Source organism: Phaethon aethereus (genome assembly GCF_964289735.1).
Source record: "Phaethon aethereus genome assembly, chromosome: 2".
Lineage (NCBI taxonomy): Eukaryota > Metazoa > Chordata > Aves > Phaethontiformes > Phaethontidae > Phaethon > Phaethon aethereus.
In genome coordinates this window covers 1,270,622-1,294,505 of record NC_138582.1, presented here as the reverse complement: position 1 = coordinate 1,294,505, position 23,884 = coordinate 1,270,622, and the positions used below count along the sequence as shown (strand labels likewise).

General features: G+C 47.9%; 1 protein-coding gene across 1 annotated transcript in view; it reads right to left on the bottom strand.

Annotated features, from left to right (window-relative positions):
• Positions 1 to 22,989, bottom strand: part of ZC3H3 (zinc finger CCCH-type containing 3) — a gene marked incomplete at both ends in the record, with an annotated part of 182,547 nt that extends 159,558 nt beyond the window's left edge. Inside the window, 3 exons of the mRNA XM_082015055.1 lie at positions 17,766 to 17,962; positions 19,710 to 21,120; positions 22,938 to 22,989. Of these exons, the coding sequence (XP_081871181.1) occupies positions 17,766 to 17,962; positions 19,710 to 21,120; positions 22,938 to 22,989 (1,660 nt within the window). The remainder of the gene's footprint in view (positions 1 to 17,765; positions 17,963 to 19,709; positions 21,121 to 22,937) is intronic.
• Between the last annotated feature and the right edge of the window lie 895 nt (positions 22,990 to 23,884).

Sequence of the window (23,884 nt, the reverse complement as noted above, 5' to 3'; positions counted from 1 at the left end):
CCATGTCCTAGGCTGCCCCCAAAGCTGCGTGGCCAGCAGGGCGAGGGAGGGGATTCTGCCCCTCTGCCCCGCTCTGGGGAGACCCCCCTGCAGTGCTGCGTCCAGCTCTGGAGCCCTCGGCACAGGAGAGACACGGACCTGCTGGAGCGGGGCCAGAGGAGGCCCCAGCAACGCTCCGAGGGCTGGAACAGCTCTGCTGGGAGGACAGGCTGGGAGAGCTGGGGGGGCTCAGCCTGGAGCAGAGAAGGCTCCGGGGGGACCTTCCTGCAGCTGCCAGGGCTGAGAGGGGCTGAGGAGAAAGGTGGGGACAGATGTTTTAGCAGGGCCTGTAGCGATAGGACAAGGGGTGAATGGTTTTAAACTAAAAGAGGGCAGGTTTAGACTAGACATAAGGAAGAAAGTTTTCACAATGAGGGTGGTGAAACCCTGGCCCAGGTTGCCCAGAGAGGTGGTCGATGCCCCATCCCTGGGAACATCCCAGGTCAGGTTGGATGGGGCTCTGAGCAACCTGCTCTGGTTGAAGATGTCCCTGCTCATGGCAGGGGGGTTGGACTAGATGGCCTTGAAAGGTCCCTTCCAACCCAAACCATTCTATGATTCTATGATCCCCATTGGCTCGTGATATACCAGGGTTCAGCAAGAACCGGCCCTCATCCCAGAGAGGCACCTACAGCACCTTGGAGGTCAAAAATCCTTCCAACCAACAGGCAACAGTACAGGCGGACACTGGGGAAGCAGTGGATGAGGATGGATGTGCCGCAAACCATCAGGTGATGGGGAAGGGAGAGCAGAGATCCACACATTAAGGGGTATTTCCACATCCTCGCTGAGGCTCTACAGTGTTCCCCAGTTTGCTCTGGCACTAGAAGACAGGTTACACGCAGTCTTGCAAAACCCAGCTTTGGAAGAAGAAATGGAAAGACTCTGAGCAGTCAGTGGCGGGTGATTTCGCCCCGCACTTAAAGGCTGCCCTGCAGTACGGGGCGGGACTATGTCTGCATTACCAGTACGTCGCAGGGCGGCTCCTGGCAGCGAAGCCACACGAAAGAACGTTCAGCCCTAATGCAATTTTGAATATTTGCCTCCTCCACTCAGGTAAGTACTTTTTATAAACGAAGGCAAGTTTGCCTTCCAATCTGTGCAATCCAGATGCAGGCAAACTTTCAGCTGATTTGCAAGCTCAAAGCTTGGAGACGCAAAGGTTGTTACAAGGAATGGATGCTGCCCTTATTTCCTTTACAAGACCTCTTTGCTAAAGTACAATCTTTAGAAGCCCATCGCAGCAAACCGTGCCTGTTCACAAGCCAACCCAGTTGCTTGTTAACCAGCATTTCTTCTGCATCATTCTTTTCCTAGACTCTTTCCATCACCGGCTCTTCAGGACACCGGTTATATTAATTGATCAGCACATTCTCCTGACTGTAAAGGGTAATTTACAGCCTTGGTGCTGCATGAATAATGGCACAGAACAACACCACGCACAAAATAAAGCGAGCCCTAGCCACAGTGGGGCTACTGCGAGGCCATTGTGCTAAGTGGAATGCTCAGTTTTGTGAATATAAGATTAATTTGAGTCCATAAAAACAACCTTCATTTGCTGTGGTCTGGGAGCGCTGGGTTAACTTCGACCTACCGGCTAGATTAAAGGCCCTCTCAAGCAGTGAAATAAAGTTGTTGGACTTGCTCCTGCTTTGGTCCTTATCTTCACATCTGAGAACATGGTACCATCATCGCTTGCAACAGCAATTTCCCTTTTTTACAATGGTGCTCCAGAGTCAACTCCTAATGCTGAGAATCTTACAAGTACTTTCATTCCCTTCAGGAAAGATTAGTAAGAGGGCTTTGGCACAGCATCTCTGGCATCTTTGTAGTTTCCAAAGTCCTCGCAGACACGACTGCGAAGTGAGTACACAGTGGCAGTTCTGCACCGGTCTTGTTGACAATAACCTCTTTACAGCTGGAAAAGAATTGCATGTTTTTGTCAGCTCGGTTTGATATCATCAGTCACAAACGCTGCAAAACCTAGTAAGCTGCATAGGGATTTTGGTGCTTAAAGTGAAAACTTCAGCACTGTAGCAGAAAACATAAGTTACTTCCTTGAGTCACAGAAATCTTGGCGGGATCTCTGGAGGTCTCCAGCTTAACCCTCTGCTCAAAGCATAAGCATCACCAACACCAAATCAAGGCAGCCACAGCTCCATCTACCCAGATCCGAAATATCTCCAAGGGCAGAGATTCCACAGTCTCTCAAGATGAGCCCAGCGCCCTCCACCTCTTATTTTAGGACACATGCCCAAAATCATCCCAAGATGCTCTGCCACTAGATGATCTCTTCACATCCTTCTTGAACTGGGATGCCCAAAACCAGTCACTGTTTACCAATATGGCCCCACTAGTACCACAAAGAGGGTTAATACCACCTCTGAATCTGCTGGACATATTCCTCTTAATATAACCCAATCCAATTTGCTCTATTTGCAATGAGGAGACACTTTGGGTGCTTCCAGCTTAGGGTCCAACACAGCCCCAGCCTTTTTTAGCAAAGCCACTGCTGAACCAGTTGCTTCCCAGAGCATTGGGAAAGGTGCACACTCTCCAAGGACACTGGGACTTCAGCGTTTATAGGTTTCCCGAGCTCCAGTTCAGGGCACTGAGTTTACTGGGATCTGAAGTCCTTTGCAAACAATTATTCCAAACTCTCCAGAAAGAGATGAACATGTTTGTTCACCATTTTGAACATCTGCAGCTGCCTACAATTCCACCATTCAGCAGAAGGTATTCTCCTCTTATCAAAAAGAATATTCAAAACTAAGCACAAAGTTGATAATAACTTGCCAAGTCTAGAAACTAGGACCAGGACAAGCCACAGGTTCAACTGCTCCCTACATTGCAACGCACAGCAATGTACTTTTTTTTTTTTTCAATATGCCTTCCCAAAGCAAGTGTCCCAACTTATCTATTGCTAGGCAAACATCAGACATGATTTAAACACGAAATATTTAATTACACCTCAGTGATAACGATCCTGATCATCCTCTCCAATCTGCATTTTTCTTTTCCAGGCATCTCTCAGCTGTCTCCCTCCCCTTTCTGATAAAGAGGATGAGGCAGGGAAGTGCTCCGAGAGAGTCAGCACCACCCTTCCGCAAGGTTGTCCCTCCTGAACGAAGCACACCATACCAAAGCACCACGACTTTATTTTAAGCGCATGAAGAAAGCATGCTAAAAGGGCAAAACGTTTTTTATGAGCTGGCAGAGACCTCGTCTTGTGATTTTCTACTTACCCTTTACAAAGCATGACATTAAGAAAACAATCCAACTGTCAAGAAATTATTTACAGGACAACAAGTCCCACTGTTCCACTTCTGAAAGGTGTATACTTCCATTTTCCATTAGTGGAATTTGTCTTTAGTTTGATCTCTAACTTAGAAATTGAGTAAATGGCGCGAACTCTGTCAGATTAATAGAATGTTAACATAGCAATGTTAATGCAACACAGTTTACCAAATTCTGTATTTATCTTTATACATAGAGAGAAATACAAGCCTGTGATACGTCGTTACTCTAGCCCCAGTATATGAGCCAGAGCAAACGTTAGGGTTTAAAACCTATACACCATGAAGCATAAGGTTGAAAGTTTAAGCCCAGACAACTTCAACAGCGCCAGAATTTCACCATCTATTTAAAAAAAAAAATCAACTTACTCATTCCTGTTACACAGATTTTCTCAGCATGTTGACCATTTCATCTCAATTTGTAGACCATTTTATAGCCTCTTAAATAATTCCTCTGCTTCTTTAGAGCACCTCATCCTTCAAATATTCATGGTGGAGACTCAACTTTCCCTGGATGTCAGGGATGTCTTGCTCCAAAGCCAACACTGTGAGTTAGACCCACTGACCATTTGTAAAGTAGTATTTCCCTGTTTGGTTATCATTTACACCATACGTATTTAGGAAAGCTAGTGCATTAACCCCATGGTTAGGAGAGGTAAAATTAAAGTGTTGGCACATAAGAATTAAAAAAAAATTAAAAATACAGCTGCCATATTGAGAGTAAATACCGTAGTCCATTAAGACAGAAAAGGACCAACTTTGGTTCTTCTAAACATCGATTATTCTGGAATAATTAATTAGCAGAGCTATAACAATACATAAAATTGCTAGCCTCTGACTCTTCTGATAATTTATGCAAGATTAAAGTATCGCTGTGGTTGCCTTTTCCATTGCCTAATTCAGCATTTTCTTTTTCCTTATGAAAGCAAGACTCCAGATTTAACTGCTCTAATGCCCTTTTACAGTGTTTGGTGTAGTAAAATCTAACAGCCACTACAGCACACTAGCAGGTAAATGATGGATCGCGGAAGCTAACAGAGGGGGAGCACTGTAAAATGCCCCAGTTAATGTTGAGATAGTAGAGTAAATCTTATTTTAAAACCACATACACACACCTATGTATATATACACACACACAGTGGTATCTCTGATGAACTTGTTTCACCTTATCAAATCCCCTTCTGATTTCTCTCGTGATAACGGATATTTCCACACTGAGCACCTCACTTTTCTAATAACCAAGTAAACAACCACCTTGCAATGAAACCATTTCAAAGTCATCATCACTAGATTAAGCTCACCAATCAACCCAATCACCACAACCCAGCCAAGAAAAAACACCATTTGGGTGAGAGGTTGGTCTCTTCTTCAAAGAACTTCCTCAACAGAAGAGTGTTAATCTTTTTTTTTTTCTCTTTTTCCTCACAAAAAGCAGTATTTGAACCTGTTCTATCTGGGCACTTTGACTCAAGTGTGTCCTTGTCACACCAAAACGCTCAGAGTTGAGGCTACCAGGAGATGCACCAGAGCATCCTGTGGCACACAAAGCTCTACAGTCCCTCCAGTGAAAGCAGGCTGCCTCGAGAGGGCTGGCACCGCACTGGACCTCCTCAACGCGATTCCTGAGAAGGACCTTCCCTTACTTCTCCATAGAACATGGCTGCTTCTCTCCTACAACAGAAGCCATTCATTACACAGCAGCGTTGCACTTTTCAATAAGCTCAGCAGTTACTGATTTTTTTTTTTTCCAGGACAGCTCTTTGACTTTTACCCAAATGGGTAAAATGGGATGCTAATGCACATCAGCTTGTTTGTTTTACCACAAGGGCCTCGCAAGACCTGTTTTGGGAAGGTTCTTCAAGGAAAACGAAGTGGCATGTCCCACGAAGTGGCATTTCCCAGGCGCTCTCTGTCCCATCCAAGAACAAGATGTCCCAGGACATTTGCCGGTGCAGTGAGCAACAGCACACACTTCGCCATCGCAACCGACGTGGGAGTTAATAGCCCATGCTAAGGCTCCAAGTATGCTCCTGCCCTTTTCCAGCAGAGAGCCCCCGCGGGCAGGCTTAAGGGCTAATAACACATAGGATCAGTTTTGAGAACAGATCTGGACCCACAGTTCACCAAGCCCTGTTTGTACACCCACACAACACCCTTCCTTGATACTATTCACAACAACCCCAAGCATGATCCAAAATTAGAAGTCTGCCGAAAACCACACGCGTAGGGATTATACAGAGGCATAAGGGAGGATGAAACGTTCCTCAAACTCAAACTTCCCGGGGGCAATAGCAAAATTCCCATCGACAACTGAAGTAAATGTGCTCCCCCATCCCTCAAACTAAAGCAGAAACTTGAAACTGCAAAAGCTGCTGCAACAGCACAGTTTTGTAGGACTCAGGAGATGTTGTCAAGTCCACAAAGCACTTACCCCAGGTGCACTTATGCATCTGTTACATATTCTGAGGGGTATTACTCATTTATAACGCTTTGTAGAGCACACAAAGTAAACAGGCAAATCCTCGAATGAATGGCTTCTAACTCAGCTCGGCAGCAACAGAGAGGAATCGCCATATGAAGCTTGCGAGTTGTTGCTAGGAAAATCAAACGGGAAATGTTTGCAACAGAAAATTTAAAAAAAAAAAAGTTTGTAAATAGGGATTTGGAGAAGAACAGGAAGCAGAAAGCAGAACAGAGAAACCTACCCAGGTTTTACAGGGAGTCAAGCATCTGCTGGGTAGGGGATTTGGAGGCTACTCCTATCTTCTGCACAGGCATCAGTTCACAGCACAGGAAACCAGTAATTTCAACTGTGACCATGCCAGGGATACCTTCAGTCAGTGTGTGTACTAGATGAAAGAAAATACCAAAGAAGGAAACAAAAAAGGAAGAGACTCACTGCCAAGCTTCAGGTTACAGAGGCATTCATATTTATTTTAAGTGTCTTAAATGCCTGCTTTTATTTTTCTTATTTTTACTTTAAGAGCCTACGAAAAGACAACTAAGGGAATAAGAGGCAGCAGCACTAAAATTCAGCACAATCCAGAGCAGGAGGGAGAGCCAGACAGGTTGAAAAACTGTTTTAAAAGCTTCAGTACACAGCCTGAGTACCCACACAAAGACAAACCCATTCACACAAGCGCTCGCTAGGGAGAAGCAAGGGAATAACCCAGCTCAGAATTACAAGCAAGGTTTGCAGCTTTCAACCACTCTGAACGCAAAAATATCCCAAACAGTGCAGAAATCACACACTAGGCATTCGTAAAGTCAGCCCAACAGCGTCCAGCCTCTATTCTTTAGTAGCACAAGCTACAAACATAGACTCTTTTTATCAGCTCTCTGCCCTTCCAGCAATGAATAGCTTCACCACAAAAAAATAACAGCAAGGAGAGACATCCAGCATTCAACAAGAAAGCACCAATGACCGAAATTACACTATGCCACCCTGATCCAAGGATGTGCTATTTGGAGTAACAGGTTACAGGCACTCGCCAAGAAGAGGCATGATGCACGCTCCAGGAGGACGACCAAGAAGTGCATACTGCTGTGCTAAGACCTACTGCTCTGTTTTCTATTTTTTCCCTTCTTTTTCTCCTCCCCCCCCCCGCCATTTTTGTTCTGCACCACACTGCCCCTGAAAGGTTTGAATTCTTAGAAAAGCCCCCCATGGACTTGAAAATATCAAGGGTCATAGCCAATGAAAGGATGTCATGCATCCCCAAAGCCAAATATTTTTCCTATCAGTGTATAAATAGACTATTCGCCAAAGACGTGCTTGCTACGAAGAGAATTTCACAATCAAATGGTAGCTGGCACTGTACTTAGGTACGGGAGAGTCTCTGAAATAGGGGAGACGGGTACCGAGGGGTGATTTTCAACAGTAAATTGAGCATGCAGTTTGAATCCTGCAGGAAAAGGGAGAAAGAGCAGACACAGAAACTAAAAATAATTTAAAGCAACTCTACGTGAAGAGCAGAGGGGTTTTATATGCCATCGCCTGCTGCTCCCCAGATCCTCATCACCTGGTCCACACCTTCACCCTGGCAGAGGTCCGTCCACAGGTCTCACAGCCGTGCAAGGAGCACCTTGCACTCAGCTTTATCTAAAAGCACACTATCACCTTCAGATCATGTCTCTGACACATTTCCGTCTGGATGTTCCTCCTATTGCAGTCACTATTTTACCTGACTCCAAATCCAAATGCTGAAGCGTTCGAGCTATAAGCACTGGGGAGAAGGCTGTCTACATGGTGACACCTCCTCATTTAGCAAGGCTGACTTCCCTCGCTCAAAGCAGCCTGTTATTTTTAAAAGAGGTCTCTGAAAACAGAATCCCCGCTGCTGGCTGCTTGCAGCTCCTCTTGCAGCTTGGGACAAGTCACCTGTAAACGCTAAGTAAAGCCAGAAACCCAAAACCGTTACTTACGAACACTGACGTAACTGGTGCCGGCAAAAAGCCAAGTATGTGAACTTTTCCCAATTACTGCGAAGGAGCAAGCAGCCACTTCGCCAGCCACACTCCACCCTTGGCTCCCAAGGACAAGCCAGCGAAAGCGAGATGAGAGACCTGACAACGTAATGATTTATCGGCAAGGTCAAACCTACGTATGACAGCGTAACGACATTAGTCTTGCTGGCTTCAAGCTGCGAAGGGTTCGGATAAGCTAGGAAGGACCTGCTCAGAAAGATGAGACTAATGATGGAGCAGAGAAGGAAAGACATGATGAACTCCAAGGGGTCCTGAGCAGTGCCATGCATGACAAAGGACTTCCTCCAAGGGCAGGGATCGCCGCCTCTGATTCCTTCTAATAAGACGTTAACAGAGACGTCACACCAGCTTAACTCATATGTAACGTGATCCCAGATGTCACCTCACAAACAGCAGCAACGCCTTGTGCAATTTGCTGAAAATTAAAAAAACAAACACCAAAGGAAGGAATACAGCTTAAAAAACACCCAACCCAAACCACAGTGCCCCAACAGGAATCTCCCCATTAGAAATATTTACTGATTGGCCTTCACTTTAGCAGAAAAAAATAGAAGAGGGTATAAAATCCATTGCTGAGATTTTCAAAGCTGCCAGAGGGATACAAACACCCAGTGTCAATAAAATTAACAGCAGCTGAGCATTCGGATGCCAGCCATAACTTACTCCTCACCATTTACGCCCCGTTTACTTTCTGCACTCGCCTAGGCACGAGTAACGCAAGCCAGCTCCTTCCACTTCTGCCGCCAGCCTTTTTCCAGGCGAGCACCCCTTGCCCATCCCAACATCTTGGTGCCACATGGCTGGTGTTATTGGGCAAGCAGAAAGAGAAATTAGGGTTTAGCTAATTTTTTGGAAGGTGGCCATCACTCTGACTGAAATTCAAGAGTTGTAGAAACTCTTCTGCAGATGGCAGGGTGAAGCAGGTCTTATGAATCCTGACAGAATTTCTCTCTGGAAAGAAGCAAATACAAACAGGATTTCCTTCTATTCAGCATGCTGACAGAAGTCAGCTTCAATGCTGGTGGTGGCATTAGAGGACAAGCAGGAAACTGGTAACACAAACCACTATCTTAGCTCAATCTGGAGCATGAGGAAGGCAAAGATAAGCAGGAAAGGAATATTTTAAGGCGAGGGGGAGGGGGAACACAAAAACTAGCCTCCTAGCAGTGCAGGTAGAGGATGCAACAAAGCACAGGCTCAAAATTTACTCTTGCTCTGGCCACGGATTGGCACGGCCGTGGATTTGCATGGCCACAGACCAGACGTTGCTGTGGTTCCCCATCTATTTGGCTTCCTTTGCCAAAGCACGTATGCGGTGGAGGTGGTAACGTGGCTCCCCTGTGTCACTCACCAATCCACCGTTTCATGAGTTCATGCCTGCAAAATGCTCTGAACAGGCAAAGCGCTGAGTAACAGTATTATTCTCACCCTGGCACGAACCCATTCCGCTCTCCAAACTCAAAGAACAAAAGAAATTAAAGGATGAACCTCCACGGCACAGGTGGACAGACGTCCCTCGCAGCGGAGCTCCTCACGTGGCAATCGCGCCGACCTGCAGCGGCAAAAGCGTCTCCCCCACCACCCACCTCTCCCAGACATAATCCAAAAGATACTACTTAAAGTAGTTTAATACGCAGACCAGGAGATCGCTACAAGCAGGACGAGGTAGCTAGGCTTTTAAGTCAGGAGGTTCAGTTGGGACACCAGCACAGTAAGTTCATCTGAAGCACAAGACGACGGGATGGGTTCCCGCGCTGCACGCTTAGGTGATGATCTCGCACTTAAACCATCAAACCCGGCCAACACCAAATTATTTAAGAAACAGATATACATGGTGATACAATAAGGAAGAATCCCTAGAGAAATCCACCTCTCACTTTCTCCATCTTCTGCTTTCAGCCAGCTGTGACTGTGCCTAAGCAACCCCGGGCATACAGCTGAGAAGTCCTGCCTGGAAGGGGACATTACAGAGGGGAAAAGACACCAGGGAGCCTCTTGCCGGCATCTTTGTAATATTCTGTAATCCCCCCGGGCGAGGCGGGCAGCCCGCGCTGCTGCTGAACAATGCAGTTTTGAATTCAATTAAAGTGATTATCTGTTGTGCCAAATAAATTGTGTACAGCATATATCCTGCAGCATTTTACACCTTCAGGCTCATTATTTTCTAACTGTTTCCTCCTGTTTATGCGCTTTCAAATTAAATTGCTGATAATATGCGCCAAAATAAAAAATGAGCGCACCTTGTCCGAAGAAAATTGATTCTCCTTTTTCCTGAACCGGGCGATTGCCAGGTTTTATATACTCTGTTCCTGGCGATCATTAGTAATTCAATTTTCTTTTTATTAGCCCCCTTATCTGCTGAGCAATATAGTGGCAGAGCTGACCTCTTTCGCACGGGTAAATGTTTAAAATCTTTTCCCTGATTAATTTTGCCAGTTAAGGAAAAGAGGAGAAATGGCCCGGCTCTTAGCCATCACAATGAATAAAGCTTAATGTTGATTGTGATGGAATTTCTAATGCCAAGGAAATTGATTGAACGCAGCAATTACACTGCAATAGTAACTCAAGGGAAATGGGATAGTTTTCTCCTGGCCATAGCCTTTTGGTTATTTAAAACAATCCAATTTGCAAGGATAATTATATATTAGTGTTTTATCTGCCACTTGAAATGAACATGGGAGTTTTGATACTGGCCCAGCATTAGCAGGTTATTGCTGCAAATTACTTGATATCTGCTTTCTTTCACATAAAGACGAAATTAGGCCATCAATAACCAGAAAAAGGTGGACCAGGGAGATGCGAGGGGCATGAGTGCCCTCTGCAGGGCTATGGGGAAGGAAGGGCAGCACGAGAGACTCCCCAAAATTCCCAATTCTCCTGCTTGTCAGAGCACACTGTACAGCTGCCGCTCCCATACCAGATAGGTGTCGAACAGGCATGGCACGACTCCCCATCCATAGAGCTGTCACATCTTTGACAATAAAAGAAATAAAACAAATTAAAAAAAAATACAAACTTAATTTTAAGCACTTACTTCTAGTTCTTCCTAGAGAAAAAGCCAGGGGACTAAGAAACAACAGCGCTGTCATGCTGAATGCTCCAGCAGGGTGAACGCTTACCAGTGCAGTGGCGTTGCACAAGAGCCGCGGCCGCCAAGAAGGGCAACAGCATTGATTTTTTTTGCAAGGGTGAGGAAATGTTCACAGCTTCAAGCACTCACCTGTCTTTCATCAAAAAGAAGAGTTGAGAAAGGTCGTCATCCTGCAAAACATCAAACAGGCTACCAGCTAGAGCTGGGAGTAAAAGGCTGTTGGGAAATAGGGGAGACTCCCGCATCCGCAGCCCTGGCACAGGACTTACAGTACAGCAGGAGCGGGCGCATCCCTCTGCCATCGCATCTGGATCAGTCAAACCTCACTTAGAACTTGGTATTTTCCCTTAAAACTGGTGATAAAAAGATCACACCCCTGCACTTTTGGGAGTAATTCCATCTCCGGTTTGGTGAAAGCAGGTAAAGGCAGCCCAGGCTAATCGGACAGCACACAGCCAAAAAGCGGTGTTGTCCCAATGGACGACCCACAATTTTATTATATTGGCTATTTGCTGTAACATATAAGCAACAGAAAGCCAATTCAGGACAGACATTTGCCATTTAAACAACATAATTACAACATACCCTTATTGGCAGGAAAGTTACTCGGCAAATGACAGAACAGGAGCCCAGTATTTATTCTCCAAATTAAATCCTTTGGTTCAGATGCCAAACAAAAAACAAAAAAACCCAAAAAAAAACAAAAAAAAAAAAAAAGAGAGAGAGAGATGGTTGAGGGAACTGCCATCTGTGGAAATTCCACACACACCTTAATTACCAGCTAGTCTCCCCCTGCTCCTTGCATCCAAAAAGGGATTGCAGTATGAGGGCAGAGCCCAGCAACCTCCCCAGCGCGACTCCGACACAGTTAACAGGGGAATTAAAAGTTCAGGCTGTTAAGAGCACTTCCAATTCCAGCAAGTCATTTGAAAACAATACATATATACATGTTTGAAGCAAACAAAACATAGAAATCACATAGTTCACTTCAGCTTGCATTCAAACAGGCTGTAATTATTTCTATGCAACACAGTAGCACCAGTGGCCTGATGACCATATTCAGCAGCCTGATGATCCTTACTCGTCCTCCAGCGTTTCCCTGGAGAAGGAGAGAAGCAACTGCTGCCTTTCATCCCTCTTGTACCAGATCCCCGATTCAGATCCAACCTGTCTTGCCTACATCAGAGGCAAGCGAGACAGCCTGACCTGCCATTTCTATAGATAAACGTATAGATGAAGCCTGACATTCAGACAGAAGCCTGAAATATGTGAGTGCCAAATGAAGCAGACCCCGTGCAGAAGTTGTGAAGCCGGTTCAAATGAGGGGAAGGCCAGTGACTTCATCAAGCTCGTGACCATGCCCAAAGCAGGGGTGTGTTACCTGAGTGGAGTCACAACTCCCAGCAAAGCAATTATCTCCAAGATCTCCTTCCCTCTGAAAAGAGCTTAAGAAGTTAAATGGGAAGAAAGAAAAAAAAAAAAAGGAACTCTTCAATAATATTAATGTGCCATTAATATTAAGTACTAAGTGGTCAAGAAGTCCAACATCTACAGGCTGTTTTATCAACATTAATTTGGCTCCGCTGAGCAACAGAACATCTTCTATTCTCTTTGCTTTGGTTGAGCACTTGAGCTCCTCCTATGCACGTGTCCTGCCCCAGCACAAGCCCTGGATGAACAGACCACTAACTGGATTAGAAACGCTTCACCGCTCTACCATCCCATCAGAGCAACTTCAATTTGGGACATACCTCCATTTCTGAGTGGTTATTAAACATCCCACTTAATTAAATGAGTATTTTGGAGTTAATTGATAACAGCTGCAGGTATAATGCTCATCACGAAAGCAGCCCAAATAATCCCAAGAGAACTGCTACCAGTCTGCCACTTTCCATTTTCTCTCTAGTAAAATCACTGATCCTTAAATGAAAACACAGCGATTCCCACGGAGGCAAGCACCTCCCAGTACAGACTGTCAGGAAACACCAATTTGACACTAAGTCTCAGTCCCATTTGGGTCCAAAAAGGGAACTGGAGAGTCAGGAATGGACAGGCCTTTGTGTTACACACTTGGGAAAGGCAGGACCAATGCCTTTGGTACGTACCGCCGGGCTCCTGCCACATACCCCAAAAGCCTGTTTAACAGGGCAAACAAGAAAACGGCAACACTGCGTCACAACACCGCCAGCATCAGTAGGGAAGGAAGGGGTTGGCCCAGCCTTTTGCACCCACGCTGCGGTACATGAAGTAGGGCACGCTCCTCCTCAGCTGTCCTTCCACCCTCGGCTCTGACACACACACACACAGCTTGTGTCTGACGTGGGATCTCGCTGCTCCCTGGGAACGCGGGCGTGTTGGATGCTCACTCACCACACAGGCATGAGCGCCCGACGGATCCAGGCTCCAAAGCAACCACATCCATCCAGTGGGATCACGAGCCCGGCATGAACCATCCAGCTTTTTAATCGGTTTGTTAGCTGGGCTGTGCATGTCCAGACTCAAGACAACAACCTAATCGAAGCTAAGCCACTCAGCTGGCCCAGGAGCATCACCAGCCTGCTCCCAGCAAGAGACGCAATGGGTGTTGCTTCGGCATCAAGCCAGAGACTTAACATCAGCCTCACTGCTCCATTCGTGCCCCACTCTACTCAAGAGGCTCCCAGTAGCACCTCTGTACCCCACTTACTTCCCTCGCACTTGTCTTGCAAGAAGTGGCAAGACTTAAAACTCCACCACCTGATTAATGCCCTCACTTTGCACAAGAAATAAAAAACAACCCTCCCAGATAACCTGAGAGCCGGAAATTGAACCCACAAGCCTTCACTTTACCTCCATCTCACTATAAGACTACTGTGAAACCAGAAGACATCTACCACTATAGACATAATTATATGTTTAGGGGCACCAAACGTGAGTGATATCTGAACTGCTCCAAGCCCTATCAGTGGCTAGGCTCTCTCATCAGACTTCGGGATGCAGCTTTGAAAATGTTCCTGCCCCATCCAGCATCTAACAATCTCTTTGTGCTAGACCATACATGTCTCCCTGGGGAAAAAAAAAAAGAGTCCTAGCACATGTAGGAACAGTCCAGCAATAATTCAACAGCTGTAGAAACCCAGAACATGAGAATAGTTCAACACATTAAGCTGCAAATACACTGCCTGGGATTGAATCATCTCAACAAAAGAAAAGCCTTAAGATATAAGGGATTCAAACCTATAAACTCAATTCCAATCAAAGGAACCAAATCAACAGGCTAATTATGAAGGTGAGTAAGAATGGTCAAGGTCCGCTGGACTTATTTGCTGACTCTCCATGCTACAGGCAAGGCTGCTACTGCCAAGAGCAAAGTAAAAGTGTGTGGGGCAGGCACCTTGCTAGTCTCCTCAGCCTTAACCAGATGCCCAGCAAGCAGCAGCACCCCTGCCAAAATTCATTTTGCAATTTCAAAGCCGCCAAGATTCTTGTTGAATTTCTCTGCTAACTGGAGAAGCAAGGCAGCCATGCATCGCTCAGCAGCTGCCCCACAGAGCTGCCGACGGCACGGGAAGAAGCAAATCGAGTCCTTTGGGATCCCCTGAGATGATGGTAGAGGTTAGATTACCAGCAACCATCTACCCGTACGATATCAGCATTTAGCACTTGATGTCCCAGCAGCGAGGTGAAAGCCTGTAAGTGTGGTAGAGAAAAGATGACAAGAACTGTCGAACTCGCATCGTTGGCGTCACATCTTGGAGAGCCTCTCCAGGAACAGAACACACAGCCAAGTTCTCACAGTCACCACGCCAGAAGAAAATATACCCAGCAAGAGATCTCAACTAAGCAAGGTCCTCCCAGCAGAAAAATGTATTTAATTCAGCTCTGCAGAGAGGCTGCGCAAAGCAGCAGAAAACACAGCAGAAACAACCTTGTACCCTCCTCCCTGGGGAGGAGAAAGGCAGCCTAAGGACTCCTTCCAGAGCTTCAAGTGAATGGATCCCAGTGCCACTTGCCAGTCCATTTTCCAGTCCAAATGATGGCTGATCTATCAGAGTATAATTCCTCTCCACCGCAGAAGGCAAGAAAGAAATTTAGAAGCAATTTCATAATTACAGTGAGGAAGCATTTTTAATTCACCTTCTTCAGCAGTGCCCATGCTCCTGCTAGCGCAGCGGAGTGCAGGGAAAAGGAAAGATTTGTGGCGCCCATGAAGTGAGGAAGAGCAGGCTCTCGTGTGCGCGCACACACACATAAACATACAGAAAAAGGCAAACAGGACATTTCCTTTTGCTTTTAGTCATGTTAAGAACCAAATCGAGACACATTTTTTACAGCAGGTACTGCAGTTTGTGAAGAAAAAGAGCCACAAGGCATGGTCACTGAGTTTTAGCAGATACTTGTTTCCACATCTCTGAGCTAAGGCTGCAAAGTGCACAGATCCAAGCTGGAAAATGACATAAGTCACTTCAACACAGACAACTCACAACTCTTAATAAACCCAGGTTTTCTCTGTGCTAGGTTTGGCTAGCATCTATCAGGAATGGTTTGATAATTTGATCCGCTTTTGGACAGGGCAATGAACTATGTGCTCTCCCAAAGTCACTTCCAGACCTATTTTCCTTCCCCCCCGCCACTTTCTCTAAGCTCTTTATTTGACAATTTCCACTTTGGTCAAAGCCAAGAACATAACCATACTTCTGCTCCATCCACATATTTTCAGCCCTGCGCAGTTTAAGATCAAAAATCTTTTCAGTATGGGAACGTTACTTTCAGTCAAGGAACGAGGATTCAGAATACATTCCCAAAAGACATGGGCTTTTGGCAGCTGCCAGTCAGGCTCCCAGCGGGGCAGAAAATTTTGATCCATTTTGTATATTCTTAACCTACGTGAAGCTTCATTTGGTTGGGCACACGTTTTTACTGACAGCTTCTAAGAAGCTTGCCAAGTCAAGCGGCTTTGATGGGTGCTAGGAGCCTTCCCAAGGCAGCAGCTTCAGTGCTGTGACCTCCTCAACGACGCACGCAGCCAAGCAAACTACAGCAAGGGCTCTGCTCTGCAGAAACCCAGGTATAACAGGGGCTACCTGGAGAGCAAGGATCTGGTTTAACTTCAGATCTGTTCCTGAATCATCCAAACAGCTTATATCCCTGTAACCAGCAGGGTCTCCATTTCCTCATATGTAAAATGCTCTTGCAATCCCAAATTGCCCTGTATTTTGAGAGCCGCTCGGATCAGACTCTCAGCAAGCACAGCAAGTTCTTTAAAAAGGAGTTTTACAGCACAAAGATTTATTCAATGACTTGTACCAGACATGTCACACTAGAGAAAGGTCCTCAACAAGCAGTTTGTGAGGTGGGAGTCCTAAATTCACCCCAGAGGACATTTCTTGGGAGGCTGAAGGGCTGCGTTCCCCATCCCACACATCACCACCACAGCTAGATCTGTCCACGTGCTATATCCACCACCTCTGGTTTCTGAGATCACAAAACAGCAACCACAGCGCCAAGTATGATCGAGACCTCCAACCACATGTGCTGCCTTCACGCACTGCATGAAAACTTCCAAAACAGCGTCTGGAGGTGCAACCTTCATGCTACTTCAGACAACAAAGGGTTTGCTGACATTCTTAAATGGAGCAAGTCTCAGTGCCAAAGGCAGGCAACTGCTTGAATGCTGGACCATTAATGCAACTGCACAAATGCACATCCTATTCTCCCTGCCCCTGCCTAACCCATGAGTCACTGCCCACCTCCTAAAGCTCCATATCCAAAAATCTCCTCCCAGCGTGCCCCCCATCCCTCCAAACGCCTCTTCAAACACACACATTAAGAAAAAAACTTTTTTCTTCTCCTCCCACAAAAAGCTCTTCCCTTTCCTGAACCACAAGCCCACATTCTTGTCTTTTCATCCGTCAAAACACAACATCTCAACGCAGAGCTATTTGTCTGAACACAAAATAACTATAATCACACATGTAAACTCACTAGTTGAAGTGCAGAGCAGGAAACCACAGAAGTGTCTTCCTGAAAACAGAAGCTCAACAGCTTTACTTCTGGAGGCAGATCGCAGCTATGCCGTGACCCAAACAGCCCTCCCCCCTCACACGACGCCTACCCGCAGGGTCGCTGGCCACCCTGCCGTACATGAACGAGCACAGCACAGGCACACAAGCAAAAGGTGCTTCATATATGTTTGAGAAGACTGAAACTCAGAGGGGTGAAGCCACTTGTTCATAATAGCATAGCCACTGAATAGCAGAAGCAGACTTCGAGCCAGAACCATGATGAAAATGTTTCACGCACGTGTAGGTGCAGCTGATTTCTGATCTGACCCAAGGCAACAGGTCACGGACACAAACTACCCGTTCACAAACATGGCGGATCCAGTATTCTTCTATTATTCTTCTAATAATTTTAAGGAAATTACAAAACCCAGATGCCCACAGACATCGCACCGGGATACAGGTGCATTAGGTAGGTCTGTAGTTGCTAGAGGAGTATCTCAAGACATGCACAAAGATGGTGCAAAAAGAAATTAGTTTTACAGATGTATTACTGCCTCTGCCATCCTCTTCCTTCCTTGAGCATCTTCCTATATGATGCCTGCAAGTCCAGCAAAACCACATTAAAAGCCAGAAGCAGCTTTAAAATGGCCTTGTATGGAGATGTCAAAGCACAAGACAGCTCTACAGTAAGGTAGAAGTCTTACTCCAGCCAAACTTCTTCTCAGCATTTGCTCTGGAATTGACAACAGCAGATTCATCTCCTGGAGGACCTGGTAACCCCCTTCCAAATCCAAAAGCCTCCCTTGGAACCGCTTCACTTGCAAGCAGTCAGTGAGCGCCATCACCCCTTGGGACAGCTGTTCCTACCTTCCTTGGTGGAGACCTGCATCCTGGTGGCCGGCAGCCTGCAGAGCCTGTGCTTGGTGATGTGCACCAGGCCCTTGGGCGAGGAGCGTTTCGGTGTCGCAGAAGGTTTCCCCCGTGAGGAGTTTTTCTTCCTGAGATGGAAGTGGCTTTTCAGAGGTGTGGTGGGCGAGGAGCTGTTCTTCTTATCTGTCGGGGAACTGCAAAGGGGAACACCACACAGTTAGAAAAGGGTAGAGAGGTGACCAAAATGCACTTGGTCCCCTTGCCCAGAGCCGAGAAGAGAAGCTGGGTCACCAAGCTCCACACTGCTCCCCTACCCAAGGGTGAAAAGAAGCACTGAACAGAAAATTGCAGGTAAATAGGCAAATGTGATGAATTTCTGTCAAAGTACAGATGGAGAATGAGGTATCTGAGAGCCCAACACAACTCGTTCCCTTCTGCTTTCTGTGCAACAGATGGAGGGGAGAGGATGCTCTCCTTTAGCGAGATGGTGCTGGTGGGGTCTCATCTCCTTGACTGCCAAAAACTCAATGCAATCCCAGTTCTCCAAGCACCTTGCTCCAGAGTGATCTTCCCAGCACAACCCACCCACCGACACATCCCCCAGTAAACCAGGAGGGCAGGGTAAGGACAGAAAACTGCAGTGAAGTGCTGAGCAGAGGATCTGGGGAACACAACCAGGAATCAAGGCACCAGATCCACAATCAGCACTGTGTTACCAGCTCATTACGTCACTTTGAATAGTTATTTAGGCCACAATCTTCAATTTTCAAGAGCTCAGGCTTGGAGTTACTGCAGCGAGAAAGGAGACAAACCACGTGTCCACTACGCTGCAGGTATCTCCGAGTTCAGTGGTAGAGGTCACGCAGCTGTGCCACCAACCCTCACCCCATCTCACTTGTCCCTTCCCTGCAACACAAGGCTGGGTTTGCATCCAGCGCTGCCTAGAAAAACTGCACAAAACAGCTGTCGTGAAACCGGGACAACAGTTTTCCCACCAGAAGCACAGAGTAACAAAGCCCTCACAGCCCTTCCAGACACACCAGCTTTCAGAGGAAGTTTGGTCCCAATCTCTTACCCGTTTCCCCTCAACTCCCGGCCCAGTGCAAACCCCTTTTGCAGATAACTCGGCCCACACACCTTTTCCTTCTGCCAAGCCTCATTTATAATCTTGCCACTGTACTCTGCCCCTATCAGGCATGGCCAAGGCGGGGAGAACTTGCTCCATGAGACCCCAGGAGTATCTGCTGGCCTGGCACAGCGCATTCTCCCAAGGAAGCTACGATGGCCACAGATCTCTCACTGACTCAACAAGAAGGAAGAGCAAGAGCCTTCAGGGAGAAGGATTTGGGTTACTGGTAGATAGCACAAAGGATTGCACCAGCAGAACATCACAGCCAGCACTTCTTCCCAGCACACAGAGTTCACCTCCTGTCCCATCCCAGGGCTTGCACAGTGTTTTATGGGACAGACCATACAAGATTAACAGCAATTCAAGGAGCTTCTCCTTTCCCCAGCCCCCAATGCAACAAGGTTATGGGAGTTTGAAAATAAATCAATAAAGGAAGCCAGCTATTTCCTTCCCTTTGAATATCAGTCTGTTATTCAGGTCAGGGAGGAGTTCCTAAGTGCTGCAGCAAAGTCATAGGAGAACAGGGGTGGGAGATGAGAAGAAAAGCAAGCTCTGTTTGAAAGGTTAAAGTCAGAGTTACACAGACTGCTAACACAATTAAAACCTGAGGCCTTCCAACCCTAGAAAGCAAGATCCCTCCACCCAGAACAAAATCACTGCACTTGGAAAGAGAAAGGCAAATACACCTTCCAGTATACAACAACCCTCATTCGAATTTCACTTGTCTATATGGCCATGACTTAACGTGAAGCCAATGGACATGAAACATGACCAGTGCAACGACACTGCTCCAAAGACAACAAGCAACTTACCCCAAGCTTCCTTTCCTCTTGATGATTTTTGTCCGACTCTTCACTTTGTAACTGGACAGCGCTGCATCACCAAAGGAGGACTTCGTCCCACCGAGACCAACAGATGCAGCGCTCAGAGGCAGTGGGGCCGTGCTGGCTTGAGTGAGGTCGGAGGCTGGAGGCTTTTTCTGATCCTCGGATCGCCATCTGAATGCTGACTTGGAGGTGGAGGGCGAGGTCTGGAGGCTAGAGGCTTTCCACTTATACTTGCTGGGAGAAACACCCAGTTTGGACTGCAGGCCCGATTTCTTCAGCTTTGCTCCCAAATCTGCTTTTGGCGATAGTTTAGCACCTCTGTCCGCTCCACCAGCAACCTTCTTAGCACTTTCAGAAGCTTTAGGGCTGACCCATCTCTTCACAGTACGAGAGCATTTACCGGGGTTCGCGACCCACGTGTAATTAGTTTTCCTGAACTTTGGAGTTTTGCCAGAGACTGATGTTGAAGCGGCTCTTTGGAGACCAGGAGCTTTGGGGACTACGGAAAACCTGCTTTTCACTGGAGTCATCCCAACCACCAAAGTCGCAGCCTGAGCAGGTCTAGAGCACGTCTTGCCATTTCCAAGGAGCTTTGGCTCCAAATGAGCATCCCTAACTTGCTCACAACTAGATTGCCCTGGAGCTGGCGGTTCTGCCTTCTTCCGTACCAAGTGCTGAGCCGGCTCGCGATCTGGCAATGCCGAAGGTTGCTGTGGCTCCGATTTCAGTGTCACGGCACTTTCACTGGAGCTTCTGCAGGAGGCAGGGGAGCTCTCGGCAACATCACCAGCCAGACGCACCATTCTAGGCTTATCCAACATGCTCACATACGCTGAACTCACGAACCGGTGAGATGAACTAAATGAAACAGAGAGAGAGGGTCTTCTCTCTTCATTTTGGCTTGTGTACGGAGATTTCTGCCCATTTTTACTGTGACCTGGAACAGCGACCACTGTTTTCAGCCCAGAAAACTCACAATAAGAACCCACATCAGCAAAACCTTTGCTATCTACAAACGGGCCAGCCCTCTGAGGTAGCTGGATCCCCACAACTATATTACCATCTGTGGTTAAGTCCACATGTCTCTCTGGGGACGATTCTGGAGGCTCAGGTGCCTGGCTGTCCCCATGGTTTCCAAAAGCCCGAGATGTGCTGGCACTTCCACCGCTTCCAATGTCACACACCGATCCCGGTGGCCGGTTGACAAGGGAATATTTTTTCCTCCAGGAGTGACCCAGGCGCAGCTGGAAATCCCTGGGAGCCTGCTGGGGGTACCTGGCCAAAAATGTCCCTCTCCTGCTAAAGGCAGGCTGGCGGGGGTTGTTCCACCTCAGTGGCACAGATGGCAGCGGCCGTGGCACATCCCCATGCGTGTTTTTATGGTCGTTTATGAGACCTAAGGAGAAGACGACAGCGTCTGTTAATTACCAGTCCCACGGGAGTTCGACAGCATCACAGAGCTGGTTTTCCTCGCGCTGCAACGAGGACAATCACTCTGTGCAAGCTTGCACAGGCCACATTTCAGATCACCAGCGCTAGAAGGAAAAACTTGAAACAAATATCTCCCTCAATTCTCATGAAAGTCGGTAACAAAAGCCATTTCACAGGACAGCTCAATGCAGGTCTGAACCACAGACTCACCAACCAACCCTTAACACACTGCACTACCGCTGTCAGCCACCTTTTGTCCCTCTTCTTAATGTGCTAAAACAAATGCTTGAATTATTGTTTTTGGAGCCTGATTTTATTTCCAGATATCTTCTCAGAGCAGCCTCTGAGGGTCTGCTCTGACACATAGCCCAGCACAGCTACCACCAGCCCCAAATGCAAAGCACGGAATCATAGAATCATTTAGGTTGGAAACAACCTTTAAGATCATCAAGTCCACCCCAAAACCATGTCCCTAAGCATCATGTTTACATGTCTTTTAAATACCTCCCAGGATGGTGACTCAACCACTTCCCTGGGCAGCCTTTTCCAGTGCTGGACAATCCTTTCAGTGAAAAAATTTTTCCTAATATCCCATCTAAAACTCCCTTTGTGCAACTTGAGGCCACTTCCTCTCATCCTACGGCTTGTTACTTGGGCAACCGACACCCACCTCGCTACAACCTCCTTTCAGGTAGTTGTAGAGAGCAATGAGGTCTCCCCCGAGCCTCTTTTTCTCCAGGCTGAACAACCCCAATTCCCTCAGCTGCTCCTCATAAGACCTCTGCTCTAGACCCTTCATCAGCTCTTCTTCTTCAAAGCAGTGACAAGGAGGCTCTGAGCCAGCCCTAGCTTTGCTCTTGAATCACTTGCACATCCCTCTGCCAAGCCACCACACCTCCCCGCTGCTTTGGTCTACTAGCATGTCGTTTGGATAATATAGATACATGTCAATTAGGGAGGGTCTGCGCATGTTAAGCCTCAGCGTTTAGAAAACCCTTCCAAACAAAAGGGATTATCAAAGGATTTTTGAGCGTTATCTTTTAGGCACGTGTCAGCATAGAAAAGTTTTTCCTGCACAAGGGGTCGCAGAGCTGCTGGAAGAGCAGCGTCAGCAGATCCCTCCTGGAAGAGGCAAGCACCACGTTTTCCTCCCTCTGCTCACACTTCCCCCACACTCTTAGACAGAGGCAGATCCTCCAAATGGAGTTTGTGGCCTTACTAATGAGGAAGAATTACCTTGGCATCTATAAATAGAGTTAGTGCGAAGAATAAGCTCACCAGAGCTAGGGAAGGACAGGCAAACACCTCCCTGCCACGCTGAGGAATCAAAGGACAGAGGACGAGGGGCACATCCAACCCCTGTGCCACCAGCCCCGGGGTCTGTGGGGCAGGGGAAACCCCCTTCCCCCAACAAGGGGGGGGGGGGTCACAGGTCGTGCGGGGGCCAGCAGCGTGGGGATTCACCCCCATGCTGTAGGGACCCCCAAACACCACCTCCCTCATCAGAGCTCTCTGGTGGCTGTTCCTTCCCTGCCACAGCCCACACGGGACTCCTGGGTTCTCTCCCATCCCCCCTTCTCCCGACCATTCCTGTGTCCCCGCCACCTCCCCCACCCCCACCCCCACCCCCACCCCTACCCCTCGGGCCCTTCCCAGGCCTCAGCCCGCCCCACCCCACCCCCGACTCCCGGGTCTCCCCTCTCGACCCGCCCCTTCCCCCTCCACGACTCCCGGGTCCCCTCCTAACAGCCGCCCCTCCATTCTCCCTCGGCCCAGCCGTACCCTGCAGCAGGCGGATCTGCCGCCACAGCCTCTCCCTCTCCCTCTCCTCCATCCCCGCAACGCTCCCGCACCGCCTCGCACCGTAACGTCATCACCCGGCGCCAGCCGTTTGGTCGATCACGTGAGCAGGCGCCGTCACGTGGAGCGCGCAACCGCGGCGGCCGTCGCTTAGCAACAGAGGTGGCCGAGGCCTGCGCTTCTCGCTGGCGCCTGAGCCCAGCCCGGGCTCTGGGCCCAGCCCGGACCGCCGGGCCGGGCCGCTCCGGCTCCCTCTGCCCACGGGCCCCAGCCCGGGTCCCAGCTGTCTCCATCCCCTGGCCCAGCCTCAGCCTGACCTAGTGTGGTGGTACATTCCCCCCCACACACACCTTGCTACAGCCTGAGAAATTCAGTTGCTTAGCAAGCCTTAACCATTGTTCAATGAGTTTGGCAGTTACGAGTCATAGAATCATAGAATGGTTTGGGTTGGAAGGGACCTTTCAAGGCCATCTAGTCCAACCCCCCTGCCATGAGCAGGGACATCTTCAACCACAGCAGGTTGCTCAGAGCCCTGTCCAACCTGGCCTGGGATGTTTCCAGGGATCGGGCATCTACCACCTCTCTCGGAAACCTGGGCCACGGTTTCACCACCCTCATGGTAAAAAATTTCTTCTTTAAATGTAGTCTAAATATCCCCTCTCTTAGTTTAAAACCATTACCCCTTGTCCTATCGCTACAGGCCCTGCTAAAAACTCTGTCCCCATCTTTCTTATCAGCCCCTCTCAGCCCTGGCAGCTGCAGGAAGGTCTCCCTGGAGTCTTCTCTGCTCCAGGCTGAACCCCCCCCAGCTCTCCCAGCTTTTTCTCCCAGCAGAGCTGTTCCAGACCTCGGAGCATTGCTGGGGCCTCCTCTGGCTCCGCTCCAACAGGTCCATGTCTCTCCTGTGCCGAGGGCTCCATAGCTGGATG